General features: G+C 38.0%; 2 protein-coding genes across 14 annotated transcripts in view; one reads left to right on the top strand and one right to left on the bottom strand.

Annotated features, from left to right (window-relative positions):
* The window catches only part of Fastkd1 (FAST kinase domains 1), a 38,517-nt gene extending 32,329 nt beyond the window's left edge, over positions 1-6,188 (bottom strand). For 2 of the 8 annotated variants that reach the window (XM_046447482.2, XM_046447480.2), the window contains exons 1-2: positions 6,060-6,146; positions 1,105-1,173 (exon numbers count right to left, since the gene is read on the bottom strand). In XM_046447482.2, the coding sequence (XP_046303438.1) occupies positions 1,105-1,112 (8 nt within the window). In that variant the 5' untranslated portion in view covers positions 1,113-1,173; positions 6,060-6,146. Of the gene's footprint in view, positions 1-1,104; positions 1,174-3,016 lie in introns of all 8 variants that reach the window. The other 6 variants (XM_046447477.2, XM_046447478.2, XM_046447476.2 and 3 more) reach the window with 5 other exon arrangements.
* A 9,740-nt stretch (positions 6,189-15,928) lies between these two features.
* Positions 15,929-21,592, top strand: part of Ppig (peptidylprolyl isomerase G) — a 56,434-nt gene continuing 50,770 nt past the window's right edge. For 3 of the 6 annotated variants that reach the window (XM_046447380.2, XM_046447381.2, XM_046447383.2), the window contains exon 1: positions 16,159-16,480. The gene's annotated coding sequence lies outside the window, so the exon portion shown is untranslated. Of the gene's footprint in view, positions 16,069-16,158; positions 16,481-21,592 lie in introns of those variants that run through there. The other 3 variants (XM_046447382.2, XM_046447378.2, XM_046447379.2) reach the window with 3 other exon arrangements.

Consider the following 21,592-nt stretch of genomic DNA (forward strand, 5'->3'; position numbering starts at 1 on the left):
TATTAAAAAAAAAAAACTCTTATCTGTTCCCACATTTTTTCTCTTTCCTCACTGTCATATGTCCTATTTTACTAACAATGGCCTTTAGCCATCCAAAATTCCTAGGTTAAAAAATTCAAAGTTTTCAGAAATAGCTGAAGCTTTCCTAATATGAGATCTGTTATGATCTCAGTTCTTTTATACACGGAGAACTTTCCACATATTCTTACAGAACAGACATCTCAACAAGAATATCCTGAACATATCTCTTTTTTCTAGATTATATCAATTATGGCAAAATGATAAAAATATACCCATGTATACTATAGAAAATAGGTCTCAATCAATATTGTCCAGAGCAATGGACTTATTTTCTTCAAAAAGCTTCTAAGTTACCTGTAAGTTCTAGTCACTGTCTGTACATAAAAATGGAGTGAAAGGCTGGGCATGGTGGCATGCCTATAATTCCAGCAACTCAGGAGGCTGAGGCAGAAAGATCACAAGTGTGAGGCCAACCTGAGCAACTAAAAGAGACCCTCAGCAACTTAGTGAGACCCTGTCTCAAAATAAAAAATATAAAGGATTGGAGATGTTGCTCAGTGGTAAAGTTCCCCTACGTTTAATTTCCAGAACAACAACAATGAAAAAAATGAAGTGAAAGACAAGTAACTAAACAGGCTACATGGCCTTCCATTCAATAAATTGATCTTCTTTATTCTCCTTTTATAGCTCTTGTACTTCTAGGTTCTAATTGACAAATCAAAAAATCTTTTCTTTCTGAAGCAGAACTCTGGTAGATAAGAGTCAAAGCAGCTAGTCCAGTATGTAGCTATGACTCTACCCTATTTATACTTTGACTAATTATATATATATGTGGAAAAGCACACTCACTATTCTGGGCTATTAGTTAAAAAGGGAACATCTGAAATACTTTCTTACTCTATTAAATAACAAAAACACATTACACAATCAAAAACCCTGAAACTAAATTGAATTTAAATACATTAATTTCCATAAAAGCTTGACAGGTAGGTGGCAGCTCCCCATTTTTTTTCCTACAGGATTTCACTGTGCTAACCCTGAAAAGGATAACCCTAACTTTAAAAGATGAACCCAGATACTTGCCTTTCCATCCTTTTCCATGCTTCTGTAACTAGTGCTTGAATTAATGGATCATGGGCCTTAACAGCGAACCTCAATTAAAACAAGAGAAAATAATTTTACACACACACATATTTTTAAATCATTAAAAACACATGCAGTAAGAACCTCGGGTTACTTTGCTTTTACATAGGCATTTCTTATTTCTACTCTATTCCCATTTCAGTGTTCTGATTTCTTGGTTCAGTCCAATAAATAAGCATCTTTACTTTATTTCATGACCTCATCCTCTTTATCCACTCATTTCAAAATCCTCCACTGAACAATGTTCAATGCTTTGTTTTACACCAAAAGGACATATAAAATGTATTACTTTGTTCTGATTATAAAAATATCTTATAGGAGAAAATATGTAAAGACACAAAAATGCTAATAGTCACCAATCACCTTAATCTTTAAAATTGTGTTCCCCTCATATATATCAGAGAAAAAGAATATTGTAACCTGAAAATAAAATTATTCTTTTTTTTTAATCTAATTCTGATTTTCAAAATAAAAATAAAACAAATAAATAAAAATGGCATGCTGGGCATAGTGGCACATGCCTGTAATCCCAGTGGTCCAGGAGGCTGAGGCACGAGCATCATGAGTTCAAAGCCAGCCTCAGCAACTTAGTGAGGCCCTAGGCAACTCAGTGAAAAAAAAAAAAAAAAAAAGCCTGGGGATGTGGCTAAGTGGTTAAGTGCCCAAGTTCAAACCCAGGTAACAAAAATAACAACAAAACTGCAATACCTGTGTAATGCTGAATCTATAGCTACCTAACCAGGAAAGGGCAGATTATCATAAAAGGACTAATGTTTAATTTTGGTGTTTTTACCCCTTGTCCCTGGGTTCCTTTATTGAGGGACTCCAGTTCTCCTGAAGACTGAATTTCCTTACAATGTAAAATGTATCTTTCTCTCCCACTTTCTCAGAGCCCCACCCACTCACCCTCCCACCCCACCCTTATCCCCAACTCCACAGTAGTGGGAATTTAACCCAGGGACACTCTATCACTGAGCTACATCCCCAGTCCACCCACCCCTCTTATTTTCAATTTTTTGAGAAGGTATTGATAAATTGCTGAGGCTGACCTTGAACTTATTATCCTCCTGCCTAAGTCACTGGAATTACAAGCATGCGCCACCATGCCTAGCTAAAATTTCTTTTCTTGAAATTTAACTTTGCCAGACATGGTGGCACATACCATCAGCAACTAGGGAGGCAGAGACAGGAGGATCAAAAGTTTCCAGATCAGACTGGATAACTTAGCAAGACTGTGTCTCAAATAAATAAATAAATAAATAGGGCTGGAGATGTAGCTATATTTCCTTTGACATCAAGGAAGACTTTTTTGTATGTAATAAGCCAGTCAAAGAATACAATTTGTGAAACATTGTTATCAAATATAAATGAGTCCAGAAAATAATTCTATTTTCTTTCTTTCTTCCTTTTCTTTTCTTTTTTCTTTTTTGAAGAACTGCAACTGGAAAACAATTTATTGTACCAATAGCCCTTAAAAAATATATCTGACATCAGTTTAATTACAGGCTAAGAGATTGCAAATAGATCAATAAAACACAATTTGTTAATTGCTGATTTGTTATTAGGCATAATCTGAAATATAATAATTCACCTATCTTCATTATCTTTAGCCAATCACATTGCCACAAAATTCCACAATAATCCAAAGTTAATCATCTCTACTGTCATGATTGAATATATTCTACTTTTTAAAACTGCAATACTACTAATAGTGTTAAATATCCTCCAAACATCTTTAAAATATAACATTATCAGGAAAACTACCCTCTTGAAGAAATTAAACACATTTTCATCTTTAAAAGATTTTTTAAAAATTAAAATATAAATAACGATTTCCATAAAAGTAACTTACTGTTGTGTGATGTATAACACATTCACCAGAGTATCATCATTCATTAATTTGATTTTATTTGTAGTCAAATTATGCAGAGTAAGAAATTGGGGATGATCTCCTACATACTCAACATTTTTTAACAAGCTGGTCTTCTGCTTTTGAAGTTGCCAAAGATTATTAAATGCACATTCAACTTGATTTTCTGAAAGTGTCTCTTTGTTTCTTTCTATAAGATCAAATATTTGCTCTTGATCTGTACACTTATTCATCTGAATAATTAAGGGTTCACAACTGAAGGATCGAAACTGAAACTCTCTCCAGGAGAATGCACAAAGAGTTCTCAGACGAAACATATTTATAAAGGATGAGTCTAGAAAAAAGATATCTTTCCATTTACATCACAAATTCTCTTCAGTAAAGAAAGCCATCTGCAACTAGTACTCAAGCTAAATGTGCTGTTATAAAAAATAAACTAGCTTGCTTTCATGTATTCTGTTTCCATTATGAGGATTCTAAATCCATTCCAATATGCAGCTTCTGTAAAAGAATTGGTTAGCATGATTAGTCATATCTTATTAATACTGAGTTAATTCCAAAATTCAAAATAATAAATTTTTTTCTGCATTAACTAGAGACTTTGATCTTAGTCTAAATCAGATAGTAGGATTTGCTCCAAATCTAAATAGCTAGCCAGGAAAAAGAGCTTCTTTCTGTATTCCTTTAAAAAATGTTTAAGTCTGATATTGCCTAAAGTTTTCAAATTTGACCACAAAAGCAGAAGGGGGAAAAAACTCAAAACTGCTTTTTTTTTCCTCTTGTGGTGGGGATCAAACCCAGGCCCTTGTACATGTTAGTTACATGCTCTACCACTGAGCTACAACCCTAGTACTTTTAAATTTTACTTTGAGACAGTCTGGCTAAATTGCCCAGGCTAGGCTGGAACTTCAGATCTTTCTGCTTCAGCCTCCTCAATAGCTGTCATTATAGGAATGCAATCCCACACCTTGCCTTCAAGGTAATTTCATGCTCCTTTCTTCTCATTCCCTAAAAGAACTCAAACAATTTGCTCATTATTGTTCTTAGTTAGGTTTTAACCAATAAATGAGATGTTCACAGCACTAATGAGGAAATATTTAAAAGTCAAAATGTGTTTCAAGACCTGTAGGATCAATATAATAACCAAAGATTTTTCTGAAAAGAAAATTTGTCTAACAAATATATCATAAATTTAGTAATGTTTATATGTTATATTTATTCTTGAGAAGCAATAGTTAGAAAAGCTGGGACTAAAATCATATCATCTAATACATGTGCAACAGTTACAAAGAACTTTTAAAATATATCCTAATTAATTTCACTCAATTGACTATCAGTGAAGAGGAAGGGGGATCAAGGGAAAGTACAACAACAAATATGCCACAAAGAAATCCACCATTCTGTACAATGAACATGCACTAAAAAAAAAAAAAAAAAAGATTGGGGGAGGGATAATCCTATCACCTCCTCCTATCACCGGAAGTCTTGCCATCTTTGTTCTGTCATAAATGTCTATGAAAATGTAACAGGAGCCTGATGTGGTGGCAAATGCCTGTAATCCCAGCAGCTTCAGAGGTTGAGGCAAAAGGATGAAACTTCAAGGCCAGTCTTGGCAATTCAGTGAGATCCTGTCTCAAAGTAAAAAACAAAAAGGGCTGGGGAAGGGCTAGGGCTGTAGCTCAGTGGCAGAGCACTTGCCTAGTATGTGTGAAGCACTGGGTTTGATCCTCAGCACCACATTAAAAAAAAAGAAAGAAAGAAATTAAAGGTATGCTGTCCATCTACAACTATAAAAAAATTTTTTTAAAACAAAAAGAAGCTGGGATGTAGATCAGGGTAGGGTACCCCTGGGTTCAATCCCCAGTATGGTGAAATTTAACTAATTAATAAGCATGAGTTATATACTGTTACTTTAGTCTCATTGGCCACTTAAGGCAAGGTTTCTAGAACTGAATTGAATTTTTTAAAATTCTCTCAACCTTCCAGGAAGATATTATCAATTCCATTTACACATAAAGTAAACCCAAAAAAGTCTTAAACCAAACATGGTAAAGAATATCCATTATCCCAGCTAAGACAGGAGGATGGCAAGTTTGAGGCCAGCTTTGGCAATTCAGCAAGGCACTGTCTCAAAATTTTAACAGGCTGGGGATGTAGCCCAGTGGTAGAACACTTGTTTAGCACACTGGACACCCCTGGTTCAATCCCCAGTACTGAAATAAAGAAAGGGGGTGGGGAGGAAGAGAGGGAGGAGAAATTGTAAACAAAACAAATCACTTTAGTACTAGTGCAGATGGGATTACATTTGAGCCTCATTACATGAACAAACGTGAGTGACTAAAAGTATGCTTCAGACCCCTCTCTGGCTATGTCAAGCTGTCTGTTCCCAAGAAAAAACTATGCCACAGTACCGCCTATTTTTGATTTTGTGTTCAGTAAAACATGCCAAGGGCCACCTCCAAAAAAAGAAAAAAATTTTTTTTGCTCAAAGCAAAGGTATCCTCGAAATACTAACTTAACCACCCATAACTGAAAAGTGGAGGCTATTCAGAATTTAAAAGTCCCGCGTCCCCATCTCTACCCCAGCTAAGTGACCTTGGCGAAGTCGCTTAATTAAAGGAGGGGCCTTGGGACTGTGAGAGGCAGGTACGATTTAACAGGCACAGTGCGGGGTGCACAGGGTCAAGATATCCTCTGTGCGGGCATGCAGAGAGAACTGAACAAGAGCGAACGCGGTCTCCATCATCCAGGTTAGAAATGGTTCAGCCGGTCCCAATCCTCCGCACTTTGGAGAACCCAACACTCGCAAGGAGGCCGCCTCAGATTCTCAGACGAACCCTACGCAAAAACGTGCTGGGTGGGAAAAGAAATACCGACGCTGCTACCAGGCCCTGACTTGCCGGCAAATTCTTCCCTCAACGCCCGCCAACTTTTCTACAGGATCCTGGCGGGTTACGTAGCTTAGAAGTCTGGGTTGTCCCTCGTCCCCAGCAAAAAACACAACAGGCTCAGTTCTCCAGCTCACCCCTCTTGTCCCAGAGTTTTTAGCCTTTCCTTGAGAAATACTGTCTTCCCCCGGTATGGTCGGTCCCCAAGCCGAAGAAAAATTCCGCGTAGACTGCGTGCACAGCGGAAGACACGCACTACACATCCCAGAGGTCTGCGCGGAGCGGCTGGTGGAATGCACGTCTCCGGCTCCTCTGGGGGAATTCTGGGCTTTGTAGTTCTGTATTGGGAGAGGCTCGGGGCTGCGCGTCAGCGACTACTGAAGAAGGTAATGACACAAACGCTTACTTAGGTCAGTGTCTCTATTATTGAGGTTTATTTCCCCGAGTACGTGGAACATGGATATTTTTGTAATGTACACTAACAATTATATTTTTAAAAATGAAACGAGAAAATATAAGCACAGAAAATACCTATACAGATTTTTCTTATAATTTTTCAGGGTATTATATATGAAATAACTGTGAAGCTGCTATAGAAGTATCAAAACTCCTACTCTCGATTTCTGGACTTACGTATTTCTGTACCTATGTCATGGACAGGTGCTAATTTTCAGGCGATGCTTTTCTTAACAGCTTTCTTAGATATGTATTTTGCACACCATACGATTCACCCATTGAAAGTGTAAAATTCAATGGCTTTTAGTATATTCACAGAGTGGTGGAACCATCACTATAATCAATTTTAGAACATTTCTTAACTCGAGAAAGAAACTCAGATTGGCAGGTTCCCCACATCTTCCCACTCTAATTCACCCCCAAATACCCTAGACAATGGGACTAGTTTCAGACCACATTTTGAGTAGCTCTGATTTAGGTTGTTTGAAGTTACATCAACTGATAATAGAGTTGAGATTAAGGTTGACTTGAATGCACACAATAAAGGGATGTTAGAACAAATATGAAAAAAATATTTTTTGAGCAGCATCACGAATATTAAAACTCTCCATTCATAGTCCATAAGGGGTTCTGGTAGTGTAGCTCAGTGGTAAAGAACTTGCCTGGCATGCTAGAGGACCAAGTTCAATCTTCAGTATCAAAGGGGAAAAAAAAAATAAAACAATTACCAAAAAAAAAAAAAACTAATACCAAATTGTACCATTTATAAGGACTCTATAGCTGTCAAATTCATAGGAACAATAAGTGGAATGGTGGTTGTCAGGGCCTAAGGAAGGGGAATAATGAAGAGTTATTTAATGAGTTGCAATTTTGTAACATGAAAAGAGGTCTGGACATTTATTGCATAACAAGGTGAATGTACTAGACTCTACTGAATGGTACCCTTAAAAAGGGCTAAGTTGATAAATTTTGTTATACACATTTTATTACAGTATTATGTATGTATGTATGTATGTATGTATTGCAATGTTAGGGCTTCTGCATGCTAGGCAAGCTATCTACACTGAACTTTACATTCCATCATCATCGCCATCCTTCTTCTCTTCTTTTTTTTTGGGGGGGGAGAGGAGCATTTACTGGGGATTGAACTCAGGGACACTTAACCACTGAGAAACATCACCAGCCCTTTTTTATTTTTTATTTTAAGACAGGGTCTGGGCTGGGGATGTGGCTCAAGCGGTAGCGCGCTCGCCTGGCATGCGTGCGGCCCGGGTTCGATCCTCAGCACCACATACCAACAAAGATGTTGTGTCCGCCGAAAAACTAAAAAATAAATATTAAAATTCTCTCCCTCTCTCTCTTTAAAAAAAAAAATATATTAAAAAAAAAAAAAAGACAGGGTCTGACTAAGTTGCTTGAGGCCTCACTAAGTTGCTGAGGCTGACCTTGAACTTAAACTCCTTCTGCCTCAGATTCCTGAGCCACAGAAATTTCACCGGTGCTCCACAGTGCCTGGCTCCTTCTTCTTCTAAGACTAACATGGTTTTACTATGTTGTCCAGGCTGGCTTCAAATGATCCTTCCACTTTAGCCTCCTGAGTAGCTGGGACTGAGCTAGGACAGAAAAAAAAATTTTTAAATAGTTAGAAGGAGAAAAAAGGAAGAAAAAGACGACTACAACTTGAATCTGAAAGTCTTGTGCTAAAGTTTCACACATACTTTCGCTCCCCAAGCCAGTATTCCTCTCCGTCAACTTTCTGGGATATCTACAGATCTTCACTCACAACCTTATAGTTGCTGAAAACCCACACACTTATGAAAATTTCCCTGTGCAATGAACTTTGAGAATAAATTAAGCAAAAGGAGATAACAATATTTTAAGAAATGTATACTACAGGGTGCATTCCAAACATTATCTATTGATCAGATAATGGAGACATCAAGAACAGCCAGACCACCATGAAGCATTTTGTGAACACCAGATTGAAATCATCCCACATACCTTCTCCTGCCTACCTTTAAGAAAGTCTTCTTGAAAAGAAGAGCTAAGACCTCAAAAGTACTGATTTTCACTCTCAAATGAGCCTACCTTAGCCAGGTGCAGCAGCACATGCCTGTAATCCCAGTGGCTCAGGAGGCTGAGGCAGGAGGATCACAAATTCAAAATCAGCCTCAGCAACTTAGTGAGTCCCTAAGCAATTTAATGAGACCCTGTCTAAAAATAAAAAATAAATAAAGGTCTGGGGTTGTAGTTCAACAGTAGAGTATTTGCCTAGCATGTGTGAGGCATTGGGTTTGACTCTCAGTACCACACAGAAATAAAATAAAATAAAGGTATTGTGTCCATTTACAACTAAAAATATATTTTAAAAGCCTACAAGGTTCACATAGAAGTCTCCTCTGCCCCTAGAGATTCTTCCTTAAACCCCTTTATAGTGACACCACTGTTTTTCAATTGGAAAAAAAAAAGGCAAGGAAGTCAATAAAAGAGGACCAACCTCTCTATAGTCAGGAAACTGAAAAATAAGATCTTTTACCTATTAAATTGGCAAAAAATAAATGTTTAAAATAAGCTCAGTGGGAGGATAACAGCCATTCTCATACAACCTTGAAATGCATCAACCTTTCATAATTCTAATGGTTTAGATGTGAGGTGTCTCCCAAAAGCGCATGTGTGAGATAATACAAGAAGGTTTAAAGGATAAATTATTGGGTTACGAGAGCTTTAACCCAATCAGTGAATTAATCACCTGATAGGATTTATTGAGTGGGAATTGAAAGCAGGTGGTATGGCTGGACGAGGTGGGGCATTAGGGGCTTAGCATTATGGTAAATATTTGTATCTGGCAAGTGGAGATCTCTCTCTGCTTTCTGATCTTCAAGCCAGCACCTTCCCTCCACCATACTCTTCCACCATGTTGTTCTGCCTCACCTTGAACCCCAAGGAATGGAGCTTGCTGTCTGTTGATTGAGACCTATGAAATCGTAAGCCCACAAATAAACTTTTCTTCCTCTACAGTTGTTCTGATCTGGTCCTTTAATCACAGCAGCGATAAAGCTGACTAAAACACCAATAATCTTATTCTGGCTATCACACCTGATATTTAAATATTAATATTTAAAATATCAATCATTATATATACATATATGTACATATACTATATATGTATCATTATATATGCATATATACAGGATATATGCTGTATGCAGATAAAAACTTCTTGCAGTATCTTTGTATTAACCAAAACTTGAAACAACTAAAACATTCAATGGATATTTGGCATATGGATGGATAAGATATGGAATATATATACTATGAAATTGAATATAGTTATTGAAAGAGATGTCCATAATGCAAAACCCAGCAAATTTCAGAGAGATAAGTGACCTAATTTTTTATGTCTAAGGAATGAAGTAGAGAGGGATATTAAATAAAAGATTTTAGCTAGGAATGTATCTCATTGGTAGAGCACTTGCCTAGCATGTTCAGGGCGCTTAAATAAATAAATAAATAAATAAATGTATTTAATGGTAGTGCATATAGGAATTGACACCTAACTGGGATTGGAAGGGATTAGGCAAAATTATTACATTTTAATCCTTTTTAGAATGTTCAAATATTTTACAATAAGTAAGGTGTAGGGGTGCACACTTTTAGTTCCAACTACTCAGAAGACTGAGGTAGGAGGATTGCTTGAGCCCAGCAATTTGAGCCCAACCTGGGCAACATAGTAAGAGCCCATATCAAAACAACAACAACAAAAACAAAAATTTACAACAGCTCATGTTATTGTAAAATATATGTGAAAAAAACATGCTTTTTTAAAAAGTTAAATTATTGATGATATACAACAAAAAAGAAGTTTGTGTGTTGATCATCTATAGGTAGAAACAAAAAAGGTTCATTATTCTAAATTAAAGGTAAAGTAGAGGTTAACTGTAGTAGCCCAGCCCATCTACACCCCTTCTTTTGGTATCAGACATCATTCCTCACTTTACAAGGACTAAAATGACCCATTCTAGGTCTAAGCTAGCACTTCAGGCTCAGCCTATTAGATGGGTAGTGCTGTCTGCCATGATGAATAAAGCCAAATATCAGTGTTTAACTTGCAGAATTTGATACCTCAGTCATACTGCATTCCAATGCAGATATCCCTGTTTATCCCTGGTAACTGAAAACTTTTTCTCCACATTGAAGTTTTGGCTTGAATATGATTTGTTTCCTCCAAAACTGAGTCTACTATCCACTGTAAGATATTTTAAGATCTTAAGAGTGGAAACTTAATCTGATTTTTCAGACATGGGACCTTTGGGAGGTAATTAGGATAGATAAAGTCATCAGAGTGGAGTCCTCATGATTGCAAGCTAGTGGCATGGTGGCATTGTATATTCCCTCCTTCCCCCCTCCTCCTCTTCCTCCTCCTCCCCTTTCTCCTCCTTGTTCTTGTTTGTTTTTTTTATATACTGGGGACTGATTCCAGTGCCTCTGAATACTAGACAAGTGCTCTACCAGTGAACTACACCCCCAGCCCTGAATATAAGTGGCATTACAAGAAGAGAGAGACAGTGCCCAGAAGATACACATGCATGCTCCACTTCTCTCACCATATGATGCCCTGCACCACCTCAGGATTTTGCCAGCAAGAAGGCCATTACCAAATGTGGCCCCCCCCCTTAACCTTGGACTTCCAGAAGCATGAGCCAAAATAACCCCTTTTATTTCAAATCTTCCCAGTGGTATTATGTTACTAGCAACATTAAACAATCTAAAACACAGGCTTCTTCCATAATTTCTCAGGGCCTTAAAACCCACTGGATCAAGCTGACAGAAATAAACATAAAGGACATGGAGAAGCATAGAACTTCATAAACATTTGACCTGGATGTAATATTTACACTTACCTTCCACTGGAAAGAAACATTCCTATATCCTTGCCTAGATTCCAGGAGAGAGCTAAGAAACCTACTTCTTAGACTGTCCTGGTGGCACACACCTTTAATCCCAATGACTCAGGAGGCAGAGGAAGGAGAATCACACGTTTGAAGTCAGCCTTTGCAACATAAAACCTGCCTCTAGATAAAATTTTTAAAAAATTTTAATTGTAGATGAACACCATAGAATATGTTTATTTTATTATTTATTTTAATATGGTGCTGAGGATCAAACCCAGTGCCTCACGTGCTTAGCAAGCAGTCTACCACTGAGCTACACCCCCTACCCTAGATAAAATTTTAAAAGAGCTGGGGACGTAGCTTAGTGTTAGAGTACCACTGACTTCAATTCCCAGTACCAAAAAACAAAACAAAATCCAGTTCTTAGAAGGACAGACATTTCCAGTGACAAACCTTAAAATATAAAAACACAAATTTTGGGGTTACCACTACTGTGCTAACCAAAGACTTTTCTGGTCTTTTATTATTTATTTTCCTGAGGGTACCAAACCCAAGGCTTTGCCCAAGGTAGGCAAGTGCTTATGTGATTTACCACTGTGCTATATCCCTAGTCCTTTTCTGGCATTTTAAATTTGGAGGTGGCAGAGGTTTAGATTTTCTATTTTCTTCTTTTTTAGTGCTGGAGATTGAACCACTACATTCTTGACAAGCTCTCTACCATGAACTCACCCCCAACTCAGGTTCATATTCTTAAGATGTGAAGTCACTTCTTGGAGAAACCAGCCTGAAAAATAAAGCAAATAGTGATAAGTAGAATTAGACAAGAAAGAAGTCCCACAATATTCAGTCTATTCTTTCTTTTCTGTATAAAAAAATCTTCCCAAACTCACTCAAAACAATAGTTGTTATTTCATGGTTTCTGTACATCAGAAATTAGGAAGTAGTTTGGCTGAGTCATTTTGCTTCTTTTGATCACAATCATAGGTCTACAGGGATGGCAGTGGTACTGGAGGATCTACTTGCATGATGGCACACTCACCTAGCTGTTGGTGGGAGGAAGCCTGTGGAGAGCAGTGATTTGAATCATGGTCTGACTCCCTCATGGCTGTGTTGCACTGGGAACTTCGTGTGTGAAGGTGCAGGTCAAAATAGACCAGTCGCTATGGCGACGCCAGCCAGAGGAGGTTACATGCAAAGGCACACAGCATTATCAGTCAAGACCTTAATTCAAGCACCAACTCCCAGGGATAGAGGATTCTAAACATAACAAGATGACCCTAAAGTCTCGCCAGTCCTACATACTTTAGATTGCCCATTTTGTTGAAACTTTCCCACAAATAACCTTTTGCGGATGAAACCTATATAATGAACATGGACCATTTAGCCCCACCTTTTTCTCTCTGTTTTTTTTAAAAAAATATTTTAGTTGTAGATAGACACAATACCTTTATTTTGTTGATTTATTTTTATGTGGTGCTGAGGATTGAACCCAGTGTCTCACACATGGTAGGTGAGTGCTCTACCATGAACCATAACCCCAGCCCCTTTTTTCATCTTTTCTTCATCCCACATGGCCCCTCATCTGATTTCTGAATTAAAGGCCATGCTGGTCATGGCATAGCCTGTTTATTGCCACAAGGGTCTCTCAAGATTCTGCTTGAGTGTTCTCAGGACATGGGAGCTACCTTCCCCAACTATGAATGATCCAAAAGACAGTAATGAAGAAATCAAGTGCCTTTTATTATCTAGTCTCTGAAATCACACATCATCACTTGTGCTTTATTCTACTCACTAGAAGCAAGTCAAATCAAAGAATGTGTGGGCTGGGGATATAATTTATTGATAGCATACTTGCCTAGCATGTGTAAGGCACTGTGTTCAATCTCCAGCACTGAAGAAAAAAAAAAGAATTTGTTAACATAGTTTTGAACCATCACACTGTCCATCAGTTTTGGCTTATAAAGCAATATATTTTCCTTTTACCAAGACTGGTTCAACTTGAATTTCAGTTGTTTGTAAACAAGATCCCTCACTGACTGTCATCAAAAGGCATGCATAATAAGAGTGTTGTTATACCACTTTGGAAAACTCTTTGGTATTACCTACCAAAGCTGAACCTATTTATACCCTAAGATCTAGCAATTCCATTCCTAAGTATATCTCCAACATATGTGAAAAATATATGTGGCCCAAAACAGTAGGTGTAAGAAAGTTCATAAAATTTTATTCATAATTATTAAAACCTGAAAACAACAAAGGTCACACAAGAGTAAATCTGCACAATTCCATTTATATAAGATTCAAAAGTAAGCAAAACTAATACTACTGCTGCTGGGACTCTGAACAGAAGTCATCTTTGGTGGTAGGGAATGTGGAATAGCAGAATTAATAGGAAGGGGAAAGAGTGACACTTCTGGGATGTTGGTACTGCTCGTGCTGTATGTCTTAATCCAGTAAAGTTTACATTTGTTTGTTCACTTAGTAAAAATGTATTGAGATATACTTATGTATATATGCATTTATATGATAAATTTATTTTTAATTCAACCTTTTACCTTTAAAAAAGGCATGCAAAGTAAAGGACAAACTAAAACCACCACTCAGAAACCCATGTTTTGATGATTGTAAATATTTTTTTTGTGCAAAAAACTACCTTTTAACGGTATATGTAATTTATTAATTTTCCCCTAGAATATCTTTTTGTCTTTTCTCTGGGCACATGTCCAAATTACATACCCCAGCATCTTGTAACTGTTTGGGGTCATGTGATTTAGTTTTCATTGATGAAATTAGAGCAAAAGGGGCTACTTTCTGATTTATACATTGCCTTTTATTTTCTTTTTGTTCCAGCTGAAACCCAAGGCAACACACTCTAATCATGCAATGACAAGGTCTTAGGGCATATTGGGATAACATACAGGAAAAACTTGGTCCTGAATAACTAAATGGAGCAGAGCTGGCCCTCTCAACTGGTCTGCTAACTTAAGATATATTACGTAAGAGAGAAATGAATCCTTAAAACTATAGAACTGTAGCAGAATAAAATATTTCCTTTTAAGGCAGGCATGGTGTTGCACATATATAATCCCAGCGGCTCAGGAAGTTGAGGCAGGAGGATCCCGAGTTCAAAGCTATCTTCAGCAATTTAGCAAGGCCCTCAGCAATGTAGTGAGACCCTATCTCTAAAATAACACACACACACACACACACACACACATATACACAGCGGCTGAGGATGTGGGTCATGGGTTAAGCGCCCTGGGCTCAATACCTGGTACAAAAAAAAAAAAAAAAAAAAAAAAAGGAGGGGCCAGGTTGTGGTGTGGCTCAGTGGGCAGAGTGCTTGCCTAGCATGCTGAGGCACTGAGTTCGATCCCAGGCACCACATAAAAATACACAAATAAAATAAATGTATTGTGTCCATCTACAACAAAAATTTTTTTTAAAAAGGAAAGAAAAGACAAGAAAAAAATATTTCCTTTTACTGTAAAATAGCTTTCCTTCCTTTGTGGTGCTGGGGATCTATCCCAGGGCTTTGCACATGCTAAGCAAGTATTCCACCATTAAGCTACATCCCTAGCCCTTTTTATTTTGAGACTGGGTCTCACTAAATTACTTAGACTGGCCTCAGACTTTTGATCCCTGTCTCAGCTTCTAGAGAAGCTGGGCTTACAAGTGTGTATCACACTGTCCTGCTAACAGCTTTTTTGGTACTGTGGTTTGAACACAGAGATGTTTTCCCCTTGAACTACATACCCAATCCTTTTATTTCTTATTTTGAGACAGGGTCTTACTAAACTGCCAAATGAATGGAACTGCCTGAGCCTCCTAGTGGCTGGTATTACAGGCGTGTACCACGTCCTGCAACAGCTTCCTTTTTTTTTTTTTTTTTTTAAATAATTTTTACTTGTCTTTGGACCTTTATTTTACTTATTTATTTATGGATCTGAGAACCGAACCCAGTGCCTCACACATGCTAGGCAAGCGCTCTACCACTGAGCTACAACCTCATCCAACAGCTTCCTTCTTGATACAATAAATTCAAATCAAATCAATTTTGCAAGGTTTGGAATTTCACAGACCAATTAAACATATTAGATATATGCTTTGTGTGTGTGTGTGTGTTTCTTTTCTTTTCTTTTTTGTATGTTTTTGAGAGTGGGTCTTGCTATTTTGCTCAGGCTTGCCTCGAACTTGGAATCCTACCTCGTCCTCCTTAACTGGTGGGATTATATGCGCGCCTGGCAATATAGTAGATCTAATCTGTACCATGTACCATGGGGTTACTAGAGACAAAAATGTAAATCAGCCAATTTCCTCCTCTTCTCTCAAATACACTTTGTTCATTACTGGTTTTTCAGGACTTGTATTTCGTCATTCACTGGAAGGTGAAACTGGAAGCTCCTTTAAGGTTGAACGTCCTTCAAAATAGCCTGGCAGAGCATTAATATATGCTCATTAAATGAAACACTTTATTTCACAAACGACACGGCATTCTGACAGGCAGAGATGCATTCTGTCAATTCACACAGGCGTTAAGCTACTTACAAACTACGAATTTAAAAGGAAGCGAAACCCTAGAATTCCAGGGAGGGCGTGGTGACACCAACCAGGGAACGCCGGGAGACGCCGTCAACCAACCCATGACGTACTTCCGGCGCGACGCTTTCTCTCCACGCCGGGACTGGGCTGTGGGGGAGGGAGGCGGTTAGTGGGCTTTAGCGCCTATTCTGACGGCGGTAGATTTGAAGCGCTTTAAAGGGCCGGGCCCAGGGAAGAGGAAATTGTAGTGGTGCAGGTAGGTGGCGCGAGGCCCGTGTTGTTTTGGTGGCGTCATTTGCTGCAGTCCCGGGATACGGGAGCTGGAAGGGCCGGGAGAGAGGGGCGGAGCCGGCGCGGTAGGCCGGGCTGTGTTAACCGTCTTTCCCGGGAGGTATACGGACTGGTAGGGCCCAGAGGGGGCCTCTGAGGACCACTGAGCTCGCTTTGAAGATGTAGCAGCTGGAGAAGGCTTCCGGCCAAGCCTCCAGGGCCAGGAAACCGCTCTTCCTCTGCCAGCCCCCGCCCTCCCTACTCGGGCGCACACCTCGCTCCCTGACGCATTTTGCCGCACAAGCTGTAATATGGCGGCAGCGACGGCGGCCTGAACTCTTAGGGAGCTATGTTGATTTTTAAGACTTCAAAATCCTAAGACTGAGCACTACTGCCGGGTAGGTGATATGGTTGGTGGGGAAGGGGGAGGCGTAACTCAGTGTCTTTTCAGGTTAGGGTTAGAGAGGACGGGCGAAGAGCCTGAACCACAAGGATTGAAATTGAATACAAGCTTTTCTCCGACTCCGACCTTTTTCTCTCACAGAACAGCGGCTGTCGTGCACACTCAACTGGCCCAGGCCACTTTGTTAAGCATTTTCTAAAACTCAAGGTCTTACCTTAGCTCTTCAGAAGTTTTCCCACGTTTCCGAGGAGCTGTGAGCGTCGCAGGCCTCTTAGGAGGACGATAGTCCTTAGGAGAAAAATGATGGTTTCAGAACTACTTATGCTTTTAGGAAGCAAAGTCAGCTTATGCCGGCAAGGAGCGTGCAGACGTTTTGGAAATGTTTTGAAAGTATCATTTTGTGCATTTAATTTTTTTCCCACAAGAATACGTTCTATGCAGTACCAGATTTTGGCATTGGTGATCATAAATACGTCCTAGGAACGGTTAAATATTTTGGAAATTTGGAGATCAGACATTAACTTTCAGTAGCCAAAACCAGAAAGGTCATTTGTGCGCGTGTTTCCCATTTTGTAGAGGAAAAGGCCAATAATTGCTAGTTCGGAACTGATTGAGGAGGTGGAAATGAACATTTTATAAAAGTTTTGTAATTGCACCATAAAAATTCAGAAAAGATACGTAGAATGACTTTTTTCTTGTATGTTTTTTTATATACCTGAAAATTTGCTGTTTTAGCACCACTCTCCCCCTTATTGTAACTGTTTGGGATGGGATTATTTCTACAATTTACATACCTCTGTCTTAAGCAGAATTCATTGCACATTGCCTAGCAATTTCTTTATGAATTATAATTATTGATGCCCAGGGATCTTATAGGGTCTCAAAGGATTCTTTGCTTTTCTATTGTTGTGGTAGCTTCCTAAGGCTTTTTTATCTCCTGCAAGAAGTGATCAGGGTTGCCTTCCCTGTTGGCAAGTGTGTACAAGTATGCAGACTTCCTAGAATATAAAATTTGGACGTTTCTGGCTCAGTCATTTTTTTCCGAGCCTTAGTTTGTTTGTTTGTTTTTATTCCAGCTGCAAAGTGATATTATTTTGATTTCCATCTGTCATAAGCTCTGGGCTTGAAAAATAAAACTCAGGTTTATTAAATTGTGTGTAAAATTGGCTTTCAGTGACAACTTAGTGATTGTCAATTTAGTGAAGGGTTTGAAGGAATTTATTTTGACTTAAAGGCCTTTTGTGTGTGTGGGGGGTGTTTACTGCTTTGATCTTGCAGAAGAGATGATCTCTACATAGTTTGATATTTTTAATTAGCTATTCTGTGAGGCAGCATCTATTCTTTATGCAAAGGGAAGCTGGCAGCCATTCATAATAAAAGGATGAACTAATTCTGTTAGTTATCAAAACACTACCTGAGATTATTTCAGTAGTTGCCCCTTTTAGGAAAACTACATGTTGATTTTTTTTAACTAATAAGGAAATCCTGTTTTACAAATAGCATATTTCAATAAAATCATAACATTGTCTATTTTTAGACTTCTTTATTCAATGTATTGAAATATCTCTTAATTTGTAGTAAGAATCCACAGGTAATTAATTCAAGTGATTTGAAGAGCCTGTGGCAGATCTTTTTGCTATGTGGTGGTATTATGTGCTTTTTTTTTTTAACTGATAATATTAGCACTAAGCTTACATTCTCTTTTTAAAATAATTTTTTTTTTTTTTTTGTAGTTGTAGATGGACAGAATGCCTTTATTTGTTTATTTTTATGTGGTGCTAAGGATGGAACCCAGTGCCTCACACATGCTAGGCAAGTGCTCTGCCACTGAGCTACAGTCCCAGCCCCTCTTTTTTTTTCCTTTTTCTTTCTAAATATCAATGATTTTTCCCTGGTTTAAGGTGTATGTGGTCAACATAAGAACTTTGTGTGTTTTTATTTCTGTAAAGCAAAAAACTTAAATCTTGATTTATTATAGGCAATACTGTGAATATTCAGACACTGCTGTAACTAGGACTTTGTGCTTTTGCTAATAAGGAGCCTTTTGCAGTTTTTGAGTGGTAACTTAAAATGATCACTATGATCTTTGAAACTTAAGTATGTAATACATAAATGTAAACATCAGTCTGTGTGTGTGTTGGGAGGGGGAATGGGGGTTGAACTCACAGTCTCTGTGGGCTGGGCAAACACTCTACTACTGAGGTACATCCCTAGCCCAATTTTTATTTTGAGACAGGGTCTCATTAAGTTGCTCCGGCTGGCCTCTAACTTACTATCCTCCTGTCTTGATTATTCTAGTAGTTGGGATTGAGGCACACACTACCACACTGGGCTAAATATCAATTTTAGATATTAAAATGATTAATGTGAGTAAAACGTTTGCTTATATATTATTGCTTCTGTTAATTATATACATTTTAACTTCAGATTTATTCATAATTAACTGTTGCATTATGGTGACATAGTAGAAAATAAAATTTAATAAGCCATTATCTGCATTGTTATAAATAAACTAGCATCTACAGTGAAGTTATCTAGTACCAAACTAGAACTCTTACTTTTTTTCCCTTTGTGATATTGAGGCATTCACTTCAGTTCTCTAGACCTCTTCTTCATTTGTAAAATTAGAAGATTGGGCTGGATTACTCTTAAAATTCCTTCAAACTCCAAAAGTCTATATTTCTGTGGTTTTTGTTTTTGTTTTTGTTTTGGGGTGTGTGTGTGTGTGTGTGTGTGTGTGTTTTCCGTACTAGGGATTGAACCCACGACCTCATGCATCATGGGTAAATGCTTTTATCACTTTGCTACATCCCCAACCTTTTTTTACTTATTTTTTATTGTGACACAGGGCCTCATTCTGTTATCCAGGCTGGCCTTGAACTTGTGAGCCTCCTGCTTCAGTCTCCTGAATAGCTGCGAATACAGGTGTGTGCCACACATCCAGCTCTAAAAATCTGTGATTTTTTTAAATCTTAGAATTACTGGATTAAATAAAGTGGGTTTAGAATGATATAGGTATGTCTCCGAAAAGCGAGGGATAAATTTATCATTATAAAAAATACATATTTGGCCAGGCTGGTGGCGCACATCTGAAATCCCAGTGGCTTTGGAGGCTGAAGCAGGAGGATTGCGAATTCAAAGCCATCCTCAAAAAGCGAGAAACTAAGTAACTCAGTGAGTTCCTAAATAAATGTGTCTAAATAAAATATAAAACAGGGCTGGGGATGTGGCTCAGTGGTCAAGTGCCTCTGGGTTTAATCCTCAGTACCAAAAAAAGTAAATAATTGCAGGTAAAACATTAAGGGGCTTGCAAGTTCAAGGCCAGCTTTAGCAACTTGGTGAGACTCTGTCTCAAAATGAAAAATAATAAATAGCTCAGTTGTAAATTGCCCCTGCATTAAATTCCCAATCCCCCCTCCCTCCGCAAAAAAAAAAAAAAAAAAAAAATATATATATATATATATATGCAGGGATTTTCCATTTAGTATTTATTTACATTTGTGCTTCAGTACTAACATAATTGTTACATTTTTATGTCCTTGAGATTGGATGTATAAGTGTATAATATCCTTATTGAACCCTGAATTTGGCAATATTATGAATTTTTCTTTTTAAGTTTTCTAAAGAACTTAGGAATTTCAGAGGGCTGGAGTTGTAGCTCAGTGATAGAGTGCTTGCCTAGCACAGGTGAGGCACTACATACAAAATAAACAAAAAATAAACATTAAATTCTTTAAAAGAAAAAAAAAATGTTTCAGAAATGCCTGTACACTGTTAATCATGTTGCTACCAGCCCAGTGGTTTGTGTGTGTCAGAACAGTAAAGGGCATTAATATGGAAGAGTTTAGTTGTCTTTCCTGACACTTTGGAATATTAGCATGTTTTCACTTAATTTAGCAGCAATCCGGCAGTCATAAATGTACTCAAATGTTTTTGAAGCAGTTTATTTTTATTTCTCATTTGATCTGTGTGAACTACATTAGGAGTGAGCTAAAGAAGCTGGTGTGAACACTAAAATGCTTTCCTTGAAAGTAATCTTTAAAAAATCTGCTATGGTTTTAATTAATTTAACTTACATGGTGGCACTTACAGGTGAAAATCTTGTATAAAAATTGTTACTTGTTTTATTAAATTCAGTAGATGAGAATGTCTTGTTTGTTTCTTGGTCCTGAACTAAAGAAGTGGATTCTACAAAGAAAGAAAGGAAGGAAAAAAAAAAAAACCTTTCTTAATGAAATACATCCCAGTAGGAAGATATAGAGAATGAGCTTAGTTTCAATGGTAGGGTAGACTGAGAGGATGACTACTGGTAGACTCTGGAAGAAATTATTGCTTAAAGATAAATACTAGCACTATACCATGTGAGAAGCCCTGCATATAGGGGGAAAGGCACTAGATTATTACAAAAGGTTTTTATACTAAAACCATTGTTCATGGTTCCATTAGCTAGCATTCTTTGTATTTGGTAAGTAGACCTGGGTTAGACACTATGCTTGGTGTAGAAGATACAAAGCTTTTTTTTGTTGTTGTTGTTTTGTTTTGTTTTTTTGGTACCAGAGATTGAATTTCAGGGCATTTGATCACTGAGTCACCTCCCCAGCCTTATTTTGTATTTAGAGACAGGGTCTTGCTTTTGCTGAAACTGGCTTTGAACTTGCAATCCTCCTGCCTCAGCCTCCTGAGCCGCTGGGATTACAGATGTGTGCCACGGCACCTGGCACAAAGATTTTGAGTTTATAAAATTTTCACACAAGTTTATGAGGAAGTCAGCCGGATGAGGTTCAATGAAGGAGGATCATGTAAGCCTTAAAGAGTCAGAGTAAAGTTGCCGGAGAGTGTATTCTGGTTAAATTGAATCTTGGAAGACATAGGAATTAGACAGAGAAATCAGAAGGGGCAGAGACTTGCTTAGCATCTTCATAGTTGAAAAGAATTACTCTTTTCAAGACTTGGTGATATGCTAACTGTGTGAAATTTCCAAATAAAGAAGTCACTGCATGGGGCTGGGGATGTGGCTCAAGTGGTAGCTTGCTCGCCTGGCATGTGTGCGGCCCGGGTTCGATCCTCAGCACCACATACAAACAAAGATGTTGTGTCCGCCGAAAAA

The sequence above is a fragment of the Marmota monax genome, unplaced genomic scaffold, assembly GCF_021218885.2.
Source record: "Marmota monax isolate L192 unplaced genomic scaffold, Marmota_monax_Labrador192_F-V1.1 WCK01_AAM20220418_F8-fsc00007, whole genome shotgun sequence".
Classification (NCBI taxonomy): Eukaryota; Metazoa; Chordata; class Mammalia; order Rodentia; family Sciuridae; genus Marmota; species Marmota monax.